Below are 12,610 nucleotides of genomic sequence, written 5' to 3'. Positions count from 1 at the left end.
GAAAAGAGTGGAGAAGGCGGTAGAGCAAGCCCCAGACCAGAAATACGCTCATCTTTTCATTGTCATGTGCCACTTGGCACTATTTGGTAATGTCACTCTATTTTTCCTGATTCCATCCTTTGGTTTATATTTCATATTTGTATATAAGGCACCATTTTCTAAAAATATGACTAGGGTGTGACCTAAGGTTTTATTCTGTGAAGATGAGTAACTGGAAAGAAGCTAACACTACAGTGGGAAGAAAGGAAGAGAGTTGTCCAGGTGGTAGTTCCACATGTTTTGAATCTAGTCCTTCCTACATGGAGGAAAAAAGCTCCTAAATTCCACTCTGGGTTTGTGATTTTAATAGAAATAGAAAGGGAAACTACAGACCCATGGAGATGAAATTCAGGGGCTATGGACGGATAGAGGAGAAAGGTGCTACTTAGAGAATGGAGGAGAAAGGTGCTACTTGGAGAAAGGAAGAGGGCAGAGGGCTTTCCCTTCCCAAACTGGGTGGGTGGGGGCAGCCTCAAGAGAGTGGCACTGCCCACAACTGCTTGTGGGTTGTACACTTCAAACTGCAATCTTCCCCTCCAGTTGCTGCCTTCAGAGCCGTGTTGAAGCACGAGCTTCAATAAGACAAGCACACTTCATAGTGAGAGGGCAGTGGCACCAAAGCCCTTCAGAGCGACTATGGATTAGACAGAAATGATTTGTGAGAGGAAGCTGGAGTGAACGGCATGAATGGCAAGTGTTATCTGACAGAGGCAAAACAGCTAGATGTGGCTTCAGATTTAGAAACAGCTGAGGGGAGCAAAGAGGGACTGTGTACACAGGGAGGGGACATATCTACGGGCAGAGCCCTTGGTGAGTATCATCACCAAGAAAGGCAAGTCCAGAGTAGAGATCAGCTGAACATGGAGGATGGGTCTGTAGAACTGGGCCAGAGAGGATCTTGCTGCCTTAGTAGCATAAGGGTCTGGAAAAGAAGTTTCTGTCTCACAACAAAGGAAAAAGTGAAAAGCAAGGTGGAACTTGAAGATGTGTCACGAAAATCACTATAAAAATCTGATTTATGTGTGATATCAAATCAAACTGAAGTGAAGAATGAGACTGAGTATATCTGTGGTGACTGACCTCTGTATACTAGAAATCTCAATGTCTCTAGAAGAGGAAATAAAAGCTGCTTTGCACTCTGAAAGGCTAATTGGGTGAATCTTATGAGTTAAGTCTAGAGACAGATGTGTGATTCACAGGCATAGAAGTTGTCGCTGAAACCAAGTGTGTATCATGAACAAAGACCAGAGCACAAGCCAAGCTTGTCCAACCTGCCTTATTGTGCTGTTGTTCTGTTTTGTTTTGTTTTATGTTTTTAGCAGCCTGAAGCCATGGTTTTTAGTTTCTGTCTCTAGTGATAAGCGGAAAAAAGGAATGAGAAAGGGGCTTTACTGGCCCAACCAGAAACAGAAACTATGAACTCATGACTGAATTCTCTCCCTTGGACACCCTGCTGGGCAGCTCACCAACTCTATGAAGCCCTGGAGCAACTAACTATGGGTCTTAGCAACTCATTCTAGCTCCTCCTTGATTCCAATGCCTTCTCCATCTTTTCTTTTTCTTTCTTTCTTTTTTTTTTTTTTGAGACAAGGTCTCTGTCACCCAAGCTGGAGTGCAGTGGTGCGATCACAGCTCACTGAAGCCTTGACTTTGACTTCCCAGGCGCAGGTGATTCTCCCACCTCAGACTACTGAGTACTGGGACTATAGGCCCACACCACCATGCCCAGCATTGCTCAGGCTGATCTGTTTTGGACTGGGTTTAAAATGCCTAAGGAGGCCAGATGCAGTGGTTTATGCCTGTAATTCTAGCACTTTGGAGGCTAAGGGGGGGACGATCACCTGAGGTCAGGAGTTCGAGACCAGCCTGGCCAACATGGGGAAATCCCATCTCTATTAAAAATTCAAAAATTAGCTGGGCGTGGTGGCACACACCTGCAGTCACAGCTACTTGGGAGGCTGAGGCAGGAGAATCTCTTGAACCCGGGAAGTGGAGGTTGCAGTAAGCTTAGATCATGCTGCGGCACCCAAGCCTGGGTAACAGAGCAAGACTCCTTCTCAAAAAAAAAAAAAAAAAAGTTCAACCTAAGGAAAAGGCCTAGCCTTTGACATCTAGGGTGCAGGAGAATTGGCAGTGGTAAGAGAAAGTCTCCTGGATATGTCTGCAAGAGGAAAGGTTGGAGCCTTAAGATTTGGGGCCATGAGGGCCACACAAAAAGTATTACTTACCTCAGCATACAGGTGAACCATAGTCTCACTTTATTTCGAATTTTAGGACTGAACAGAAAGAAGGTTCAGAGATATTTCTTCAGGGAAGGAAAGTGGGCAAATAGCACAACCAGGCAAACCACACAATCTAGACGTACTTTTCCGGGTAAACAAACCAGGAAGCCCAGAGCTCATAGAGGACTAGAGCAGAGCTTGGGGTGGTAGAGAGGTGTTCATGGGGAAGGAGGCAAGACCACAAGAGAAATGTCCACGAGCTCATCCAGGGTAGAGAGGACTCTTGGGGAAGGGGACCTCCTTCCCCATGCTATCTCTGCCCCAAGCCCTTAATGAAGCGGGAGAGGGAAGTCTGTCCAGAATCTCATCTGGTTAGACATCTGCAAAAGGAATAGGGAGGGGGTGGAGGCAGAGCCACTTTGGACATGGGAAATCACAGTTGCAGTGGACAGTGAGCTCCAGTCACTCCAGAAGCTTGACATAATTTGCAGGGAAGAGTCCAAAGTGGCCATGGCAACGTCCCCGCCACCAGCCCTCGTCCACCATCTCAATGTCAGTGATTACGTCGTCCGGATCAAAGGAAAGCTCATCACTTCCCTCTGAGGAGAAAGTTGAGGGGATATTAGAATGGTCAGACATGAATGTCTCTTCTCCCACGTCCCCTTGTCTTATATCAGGGGCCTGCAGGTACCAGGCTCCTCAGGCCACTCCCAACCTACCTCCTTGGTAATCATATAGGGCCACAGCTGAGATCCCCAGAGTCCCAGCTCCAACCGGGCAGCCTGATCCTGCATAGTGAGAAACACAAACATGGTCTCATCAACATGAAGAAGGCAAACAGAGAAAGATCCTACTGGGGCAATGGAGAAATTCTTCTTCCTCTTACCCTCCCCTGGACATGACCAAATTCTCCTGCTTCTCCTCCCATCACTCACCAGCCGGAGCAGAAGAAAAAGAAGAACCTTCAGGCTCGAGCACCTCCTCATAGTCCCCCTCTGGTTCATCCTCCTGCTCATGCCTGTCCATCTCCTCCACATCCTCATAGTCATTCTCGGGCTCGGGCTCAGGCTCTGCTTCATATACTGGCTCTTCTTCCACCTGGAGGCCTTCCAGAGTCCTAGGGGGCAGAGCTGGGGGCTCCTCGTTGTCCTGAGAAGAGACAGTGTGGAGCAGTGTGACTTCCACTCTCCAGGAGGACTCAGTGGAGGAGTAAGACCCCTGCCCTTCACCACCCTGCCTCTTCTCCCCTCCACCCTTGCCTCCATCTAACAGACTGTCCTGGGGAACATAGCCTTTCATCCATCTTCATTCCTCAACCTCCTCCCACACCCACCCACCCAAAACACATTCCAGAGACAATGGGAAGAGAATGTAAAAGGTGTGAGGGGAGGGAAGTAGAAAGTGAGTCAGATTCTTTGGGAGGCCAAGAAAACATTGAAGCAAAAGCACATTGTTGAGCTACCACAGCTAGGATAACCAGCTGTCCTAATTTGCCCAGGACTGAGGAGTTTCCCAGAAGGCAGGGTAGGGTCTTCAGTGCTGACACCAGAACAGTGCAAGGAAAACAAGGATGGTTGGCCACCCTGCACAGCCCACCTTCCTAAGACTGGAGGAGATGGGGTGAGGGCAGAGAATCTTTTTTTTTTTTCTTTTTTTTGAGATGGAGTCTCGCTCTGTCACCCAGGCTGGAGTGCAGTGGTGCGATCTCGGCTCACTGCAAGCTCCACTCCCGGGTTCACACCATTCTCCTGTCTCAGCCTCCTGAGTAGCTGGGACTACAGGTGCCCGCCACCACGCCTGGCTAGTTTTTTGTATTTTTTAGTAGAGACGGGGTTTCACCGTGCTAGCAAGGATGGTCTCGATCTCCTGACCTCGTGATCTGCCCGTCTCAGCCTCCCAAAGTGCTAGGATTACAGGTGTGAGCCACCGCACCCGGCCGGCAGAGAATCTTTGAAGGTTTGCTTACCTCCAGGAGAGTCTGCCTAACGGGCAGCAATGGCACTGGTTGTTCCCTGCTGGTTCTCACAGGCTCAGGCTCTGATGATGGAGGAGTCCCAGCTGGAGGCCAGGCCTGTGGAGAATGAAGCATCTCTCAAGTTAGCAAGCCTCCATCTTCACTCTTTTTTTTGTTTTGTTTTGAGACAGACTCTCGCTTTGTAGCCCAGGCTGGAGCGCAATGGCGCGATAGCTCATTGCAACCTCCGCATCCCGGGTTCAGGCGATTTTCCTGCCTCAGCCTCCTGAGTAGCTGGGAGTACAGGCACGGGCCACCATGCCTGGTTAATTTTTGTATTTTTAGTAGAGACAGGGTTTCACTATGTTGGTCAGGCTGGTCTTGAACTCCTGATCTCCTGACCTCGTGATCTGGCCACCTTGGCCTCCCAAAGTGCTGGGATTACAGGCGTGAGCCACCACGCTTGGCCCATCTTCATTCTTTTTTTTTTATTTTATATATTTTTTGAGACAGGGTCTCACTCTGCTGCCCTGGCTGGAGCATAGTGGTGAGATCATAGCTTACTGTAGCCTCAAACTCCTGGGCTCAAACGATCCTCCTCTCCAAGTCTCCCAAGTAGCTGGGACTATGGGCACGCACCACAATGCCCAGCTAATTAAAAAAAAATTTTTTATAGAGACAGGGTCTTACTATGTTGCCCAGGTTGGTCTAGAACTCCTAGCTTCAGGTGGTCCTCTTAACTTGGCCTCCCCAAGTGCTAGGATTACAGGCATAAGCCACCACACCATGCATGTCTTCACTGCTACATTTACCAGGAACACCCTCTCCTGCTCTCTGCCAATTCAAATGGAACTCATCCCTCAAGATGAGCTCCAACCTGAAGTGACGGCCCCTTCCTCATAGTTCCTACAGCAATAATTGGCTGTGCTGGCTGGTGACTTGCTTTCTGTGGTACTATGTAAATCTTGAGGGTTTTTTCTGACATTCTGATAGGAGGTCCAATTACAGTCAGACTGAAGTCTTCTAAAGACAGAGACAACAGACCATGCCTAACCCAGGGGAGGCCTTTGCCTTATTTTCTGCCAATGGTTTGGACCCCTTAGGCTCCTGTCTGGGCAAGAGATCCCGGATGTGGATCCCAGCGGGCCAGGCACTCACCTCTGAGGAGATTTTCTTGGGCAGTGGGGCTGGTACTGTGGGCTCTTCCATAGCTATCACTGGCTGTGGAGCCTCAGGGCTCATCTTTGTCACAGCCTTTCGCTCCTGTTGCCTCCTGGCTACCTGCTGTGCCTTCTCCTCTTCCTCTCGCTTCCTCTTCTCCTCAGCCATGGACTCAAATTTCGCCTTCAGCCCACGAGCACCACTAGAAGCTGCAGACACAGGCAAGAAGAATTAGGGTTGTTTTGGATTGGAGGGTGGGGAAGGGCATGGCACTTGAAGGAAGAAGGGGAATCAGTTAAATATCCAGGAGGAGGGATTTGTGGGACAGGAAGGTAAAGAGGTATTGACAGAGGAACAAGGGGATTATAGGAGGATGGCATAGCCCTGAAGCCTGGTTTTTTTTTTTTTTTTTTTTTTTTTTTTTTTTTTTTTTTTTTTGAGACGGCGTTTCACTTTTGTTGCACAGGCTGGAGTGCAATGGAGCGATCTCGGCTCACTGCAATCTCCGCCTCCCAGAAATCAGGCGACTCTCCTGCCTCAGCCTTCCTGAGTAGCTGGGATTACAGGCATGCGCCACCACGCCGGCTAATTTTGTATTTTTAGTAGAGACGGGGTTTCTCCATGTTGGCCAGGCTGGCCTCCAACTTTAGACCTCAGATGATCCACCCACCTCGGCCTCCCGAAGTGCTGAGATTACAGATTTGAGCCACTGCGCCCGGCGAAGCCTGGATTTTTATAAAGCCAGGCTATGTGACCTCGTGTCTTTTTGTTTTGTTTTGTCTTGTTTTGAGACAGGGTCTCAGCCCAGGCTGGAGTGCAGTGGTGCAGTCATGGCATACTGCAGCCTCAGCCTCCCAGGCTCAAGCAATCCTCCTACCTCAGCCTCTGGAGTAGTTGGGACCACAGGTGTGCACCCCCACACCCGGCTAATTTTTGTATTTTTTGTAGAGAGGGGATCTTGCTGTGTTGCCCAGCCTCATCTTGAACTCCTGGGTTCAAGTGATTCTCCTACTTCAGCCTCCCAAAGTGCTGGGATTGCAGGTGTAAGCCACCATGCCCAGCCCACCTGTGTCCTTTCTAAATTGTAAACTTTGGGCTTCCAACCAGCATCCTCCCCTGTCCATATTCCATAAATCTGTATGCCTTCTTCAAGCCACCACTCATCCTCAACCCCATCCGAAGCTCCTATCCCTATGTGTCCTTCCCAAGTGGTTCCCCACCAATGTTCCCACGCCACCCCACCCCCGCTCCATGCCACACTTTGTTCTCTGCCTCCAGTTCCTTCCCCGACGTCACTCTTTCTATCCACTTGACTTGGTTCTTTCTTTCTCTCTCTCTCCCTCTCTCTCTCCTTCCCTCCCTCCCTCCCTCCTTCCCTCTCTCTCTTCCTTCCTTCCTTCCTTCCTTCTTTCTTTCTTTCTTTCTTTTTCTTTCTTTCTTTCTTTCTTTCTTTCTTTCTTTCTTTCTCTTTCTTTCTCTCTCTCTCTTTCTTTCTTTCCCTCCCTCCCTCCCTCCCTCCTTCCCTCCTTCCCTCCTTCCTTCCTTCCTTCCTTCCTTCGTCTGTCTCTCTCTTTCTTTCTTTCCTTCTTTCTTTCTTTTTATAGAGTCTCACTCTGTCACCCAGGCTGGAGTTCAGTGGCATGATCTCAGCTCACTCCAACTTCCACCTCCTAGGTTCAAGCAATTCTCCTGCCTCAGCCTCCCAAGTAGCTGGGATTACAGGGATGCACCACCATGCCTAGCTAATTTTTGTATTTTTTATAAAGATGGGGCTCCCCCAGGTGGTCCAAGCTATTCTTAAACTCCTGAGCTCAAGCAATCCTCCCATCTTAGCCTCCTGAAGTGCTGGGATTACGGGCGTGAGCCCCGCCTTACCTGATTTTTCTAGGAGAGACAGAATCTGGGAATATGAGGATAGGGATCAGGTCTACCTTAGCTAATTTAGGTAGTTAAAGGCATGGAGGATATAGGCTGGGGAAGAAAAAGAATGAGGGAGAAGGAAGTGAGGTGCATGGAGAGTGAATCACTAAGCCTCACCGGCTTCTATGGGCGTCGTCTTCTTATAAGCTGTGGTTGGGGCCTCCATTTCATTGAAGCCGACAGCGCTCTGCAGGCAGGAGAACAGCATGTGTGTTGCGGGAGAGAGGCAGGGGTATTGGTGACCTGGAGGTGGTATTGGGGGTTGGGGACCACTATAGGAGGTATCCCTAACCACTGGATGCTCAACAGCTGGACAGCATGTTCCAATGTTGTTTTGTGGTAGAGAGGGGGTAAAGAAGTTCTTAACTGCTGGGTTCAGCTCCCCCTTTCGAAAGCTCAGTGACCTTAGAATCCCACGTCTCCAAGCCCAGTTGCCTAAAATGTAGCAGGGCCCGTGGCCAATGCATGAGGAGGAACTACTATAGGGAGGACCGTGGCATGGGGTGGGAAGAGACTTAAGATTGGGTTAAGCAATACGAAGAAATCAATACAATTTCCAGTCCAACACCACCTTTCCCTGTGGTTTATCTGTGTCTCTGTATGCCTCTCCCACTGTCCTCAGTCAAAGCTCAGGCTTTGGAAGACATACCCCTTGGACGCTGAGGGCAGTCAGTGGGGAGTGCAGGACAGCAGCGGACAGGCTCTGTGTGCCCAGCACCACCATCCCTTCCCTCTCCCAGCCTTCTTCACACTCTTCTCTGCTCACTTTCCTAAACTTAGAGAACTTCTTAAGACACTGGTGTTCTGGTGCTTTACCTTATCCACTCGGTCCTTCTGGATTCCATACTGGCCACCAAAGCCCTTGGCATAATCTGCAGGACAGAAAGTTCTGAGTTATAGGAGATCAAAATGCCGGGAATGGGTAGTAAGAAGAATCAGTGGGAAGAAAAATAGGAATGTGGAAAACAGACATAGGAGGAAATGTGAGAATCAGAGGATAGAGGGAGGCATGGATGGGAAGAGAAGGAAACAGATGGGGAAAAATCTGGGAGAGAATGGAGAAGAGAATGATGGAAATAGGGAAACATGGAAAGCGGAAAGCAACAGATAAGGAAAAATGTAAAAGAAATAGGAAAAAAATACAGAGGGCACTCCAGTCATCCCTATGGGTTCCAGGGAAGCAGTAAACCTCTTTATCCTCTGTGAGGACAGCAGAGAGCCCTGTAAGACTCATGGCAAACCATCTTCTGACCATCACCTAGCCTGTCTGTCCTCATTCCTTCCTCAATGCTCCCTTCTCTCTCACCTCCCTCCTAGGCCCTGCTCTTAATCCTGCTGTTTTCCTCTCCACCTCTCCTCTCTTCCCTCACTACCACCATCCATCCCCTACATGTGCTTACTGCCTGTGCACCCCCTGCTCTGCACATCTGCCCCCTCTGTATTCTGGGGCCCCTGGGTGAGCTTCCAGAAAGGAAGGAAGGAGAGCCCTGTGCTATCTGTGACTTTCCCCCTTCCAACCCCAACTCACCTCGCTGGGACTCGTGTTTCTCCGTCTCTCCCTTGTAGTCATATCCCAGAGCTGCTTTGTCCCGTTTATCCTTCTCCACCCCATACCGGCCACCAAAGCCACGAGAGTAATCTGCGGTCAAAGGAGCAGTCATGAGAGCCCACCCTTAGGCTCCAGCACACAGGGAAGCGCTGGAGAAGAGAGGTCAGCAGGAATGCGTGCAGAGTGTTAGGGGCCTGGGGAAAGAGCAAGGCTTGAATATAGGGGAATTAAAGAGAAACCGTGACTTAAGTAGTCTTTGAATTGAATATTGCTTACTTTTTCCCTCTCTTCTCTCATTTCCATGCCAAGATGAGAGGAACATTCCCATTTTCTCCCTTCTTCTTCAAGAAGGGGCAAGTATAGAGAGTGAGGAGATTGCAGGAAAAAAAAGGCAGATACATGAAATGTATGCCTTTCCCCTACTCCCATATAAGCACATAGAAATGTCAGATAAAACATAACACTTTTGTTTTAAAGAGTGAAGCTCAGGCTGGGCACGGTGCTCATGCCTGTAATCTCAGCACTTTAGGGGCCAAGGCAGGCGGATCACCTGAGGTCAGAAGTTTGAGACCAGCCTGGCCAAAATGGGGAAACCCTGTCTCTACTAAAAAATACAAAAATTATCCAGGCATGGTGATGTGTGCCTGTAGTCCCAGCTACTCGGGAGGCTGAGGCAGGAGAGAATCACTTGAACCCAGGAGGTGGAGGTTGCAGTGAACCGAGATTGCACCATTGCACTCCAGCCTAGGTGACAGAGCGAGACTCCATCTCAAAAAAAATAAAAATAAAAAGTGAAGCTCAGAAGAAAGGAAGGAAAAAATTCTGGCTCCAGAAACCAGAAACAAAGAGATGAATCAAAGCTGTATGTGTGAGGGTAATTATGAACTGACACCACAGAAAACCCAAGGGCATTTTGGGGGGATTTTTTTGTTTGATTTTAGAGGCAGGCTCTTGCTCTTTTGCCCAGGCTAGAGTGCAGGGTACAATCATGGCTCACTGTAACCTTGAACTCCTGGGGTCAAGCAATCCTCCTGAGTCCCTGGGACCACAGGCACATGTCACCATGCCTCGCTAATTTAAAAAAAGTCTGTAGTGATGGGATCTCACTATGTTGCCCAGTCTAGCCTTAAACTCCTGGGCTCAAAGGACCCACCCCCCTCAGCCTCCCAAAGTGCTGTGATTCCGTGTGTGAACTACCACACCTGTCAGATTTTAAATTCCAAATGTAATGAACAGGGATTAGGATCGAGGCTCTGCAATTCTAATTTCCATATAAGAATGGGGGAAGAGGGAAGAAAGCCAGAAACGAAGCTCTGTCCACTCCTGTAAGAGAGTGCTAGAAAAATTCTACTCATTTACCCAGGAAAATCATGAGCGGGGCTTGTAGCCTGTTCAACATTTGATAAGGGGAAAATTTGCTTCTTAAGACATGGAAACTCTAAGCCTACATCTGAGTGTAGAGTGCAAATACACAATTTTTTTTTTTTTTTTTTTTTTTTTTACTACTTATGTGATGCAGGAATTCTAAGCTGAGAAATTAACTAAATACTGATCCAGGAAAATATATATTGTTGAAAGAGTAAGCATAAGAAAGATGGCATGAATATGAGACAAAGTTATCTCAAGACAAAATGTATTCTAAGAGACAAGAGAGACATGCTACAATGATAAAAGAACAATACCTTTCATCGGAAATATGTATGCTGGCATAAACCTATTCACAGAACCAAAATTCATGAAGCTCTCAAATAAAAGAAAAATGTAAAAAGCCAGGTGTGGTGAATGCCTGTAGTCCTAGCCTCTCAGAAGGCTGAGGCAGGAGGATGGCTTGAGCTCAGGAGTTTGAGACCAGCCTGAGAAACATAGCAAGACTCCAACACACACACACACACACACACACACACACACACACACACACACAAATAATGCAAAAGCTGACAGAAGTAGAAAGAGAAACAGACAAACCTGTAATAGTAGTTGAAATTTTTAACACCACTCTTCCATTAATTGATAGATATTTTAGGCAAAAAGGAATCAGTAAAATTATAGAAGATACAGACATTATCAATTAATAAGACCTAATTGACTCTTATACGACACTATACCCCAAAATACAGAATATACTTTTTTTCATGCGTATAGAACAGAACATTGACCAAATAGACCATGTGCCGGTCCATAAGTCTCTAAGACAGTAAGTCTCAGTACATTTCAAAAGACTGAAATATTAGATATCATATTCTGATCACAATAGAATTAAAGTAAAAGTCAATACCAATAAAATCATCTAGAAAATTTCCCTGATACTTAGAAAATTAGTAACAACTTTTAAATAATACATGTGTCAAAGAAGAAATTACAAGGGAAATAAGAAAATATTTTTAACTGAATTTTTTTGTTTTTGCTTTTGTTTTTGTTTTTGAGACAGGGTCTCACTCTGTTACCCAGGCTGAAGTGTAGTGGCACAATCATGGCTCGCTGCAGCCTCAACCTCCTGGGCTCAAGCGATCCTCCCACATTAGCCCCCTGAATAGCTGGGACCACAGGTTTGTGATGAATGAAAATTACAATACATATAGTATTTGTTGAATGTAGCAAATGGTTGTAGTGAATGTAGTGTTTAGAGGGAAATGTATAGTTTTTTAAGTGCCCATATAGTAAAGGAAGGCTTAAAATCAATTATCTAAGTTTCTACCTTAAGAGGCTAGAAAAAGAACAAACTAAATCAACACTAAGTAGAAGAAAAACATAATAAAGATATGAGCAGAAACCAATACATTTTTTAAAACAGGTAAACAATAGAGAAAATTAGCAAAGCCAAAAGCTTGTTCTTTGGAAAGAATAATAAAATTGATGAAATTCTAGTAAGAACAATTAAAAAGAGAAAAAACACAAATAAATAAGATCAGAAATGAAAATACTCATTTCATATCACTAGAAATCTTACAGAAGTTAAAAAGAAGAGACTATTATAAATGAATTTATGCCAATAAATCTGACAACACAGACAAAATGAACAAAGTCCTTGAAAAGCACAACATACCATAACCAACTTAAAAAACAGAAAGACTTGAACTCCATGGGAAAAAATAATAATAAAGGAAAAAAAAGTCCATTACTATTAAGACCTCTAAAGTTGAGCCAGAAGTAGAGGCAATATTTCCCTGGATGAGGTACTTACTAACCCCAGGGCACATGAAATTTTCATAAAACAAATATCCCTCTTCTTCACTCAAATAAGTTTATAAACAAAGATTACGAGCCATCAAGGAAATAAATAACCATGAGGAACAGCAGATTAGTCAGAAGAACTCACACAGCCAAGAACTGCAAATAATATAAAATATGAAAGAAACTATAAAGTACATGTTTAAAATAATTAAAGAGCTTAAAGAAGTGGTACAGGGAACCATAATGAAACTATAATGTCTTATGGAAAATGAATCAGCAGATATGCAATAGAACTGAAAGAAACTCCAGAAATGAAAATATCTGATGTGGTGGCTCATGCCTGTAATCCCAGCACTTTGGGAGGCCAAGATGGGAGGATCACTTCAGCCCAGGAGTTTGAGGCCAGCCTGGGCAACATAATGAGACTTTATCTAAAAAAAAGAGAGGGAAGGGAAGGGGAGGGAAGGGAAGGGGAGGGAAGGGAAGGGGAAGGAAGGGAAGGGGAGGGGAGGGAAGATATTTGAAAGAAAGTTTAAAATGTAATGGACAGTTTAAATAATAATAAAATACAGCTAAAGAGAGAATTAGTGAACT

At 46.2% G+C, this 12,610-nt stretch overlaps 1 protein-coding gene across 1 annotated transcript in view; it reads right to left on the bottom strand.

The window, feature by feature from the left end:
• Positions 1-2,274: 2,274 nt before the first annotated feature.
• HCLS1 (hematopoietic cell-specific Lyn substrate 1) overlaps positions 2,275-12,610 on the bottom strand; it is a 30,726-nt gene continuing 20,390 nt past the window's right edge. Inside the window, exons 7-14 of the mRNA XM_050781854.1 lie at positions 8,825-8,935; positions 8,113-8,168; positions 7,414-7,483; positions 5,374-5,585; positions 4,228-4,332; positions 3,197-3,410; positions 2,981-3,049; positions 2,275-2,860 (exon numbers count right to left, since the gene is read on the bottom strand). Coding sequence (XP_050637811.1) covers positions 2,724-2,860; positions 2,981-3,049; positions 3,197-3,410; positions 4,228-4,332; positions 5,374-5,585; positions 7,414-7,483; positions 8,113-8,168; positions 8,825-8,935 — 974 coding nt within the window. The 3' untranslated portion in view covers positions 2,275-2,723. The remainder of the gene's footprint in view (positions 2,861-2,980; positions 3,050-3,196; positions 3,411-4,227; positions 4,333-5,373; positions 5,586-7,413; positions 7,484-8,112; positions 8,169-8,824; positions 8,936-12,610) is intronic.

This window comes from Macaca thibetana, chromosome 2, assembly GCF_024542745.1.
Source record: "Macaca thibetana thibetana isolate TM-01 chromosome 2, ASM2454274v1, whole genome shotgun sequence".
Classification (NCBI taxonomy): Eukaryota; Metazoa; Chordata; class Mammalia; order Primates; family Cercopithecidae; genus Macaca; species Macaca thibetana.
Note: the sequence above shows the minus strand (reverse complement) of the source record. Positions and strands in the feature narration are given on the sequence as shown.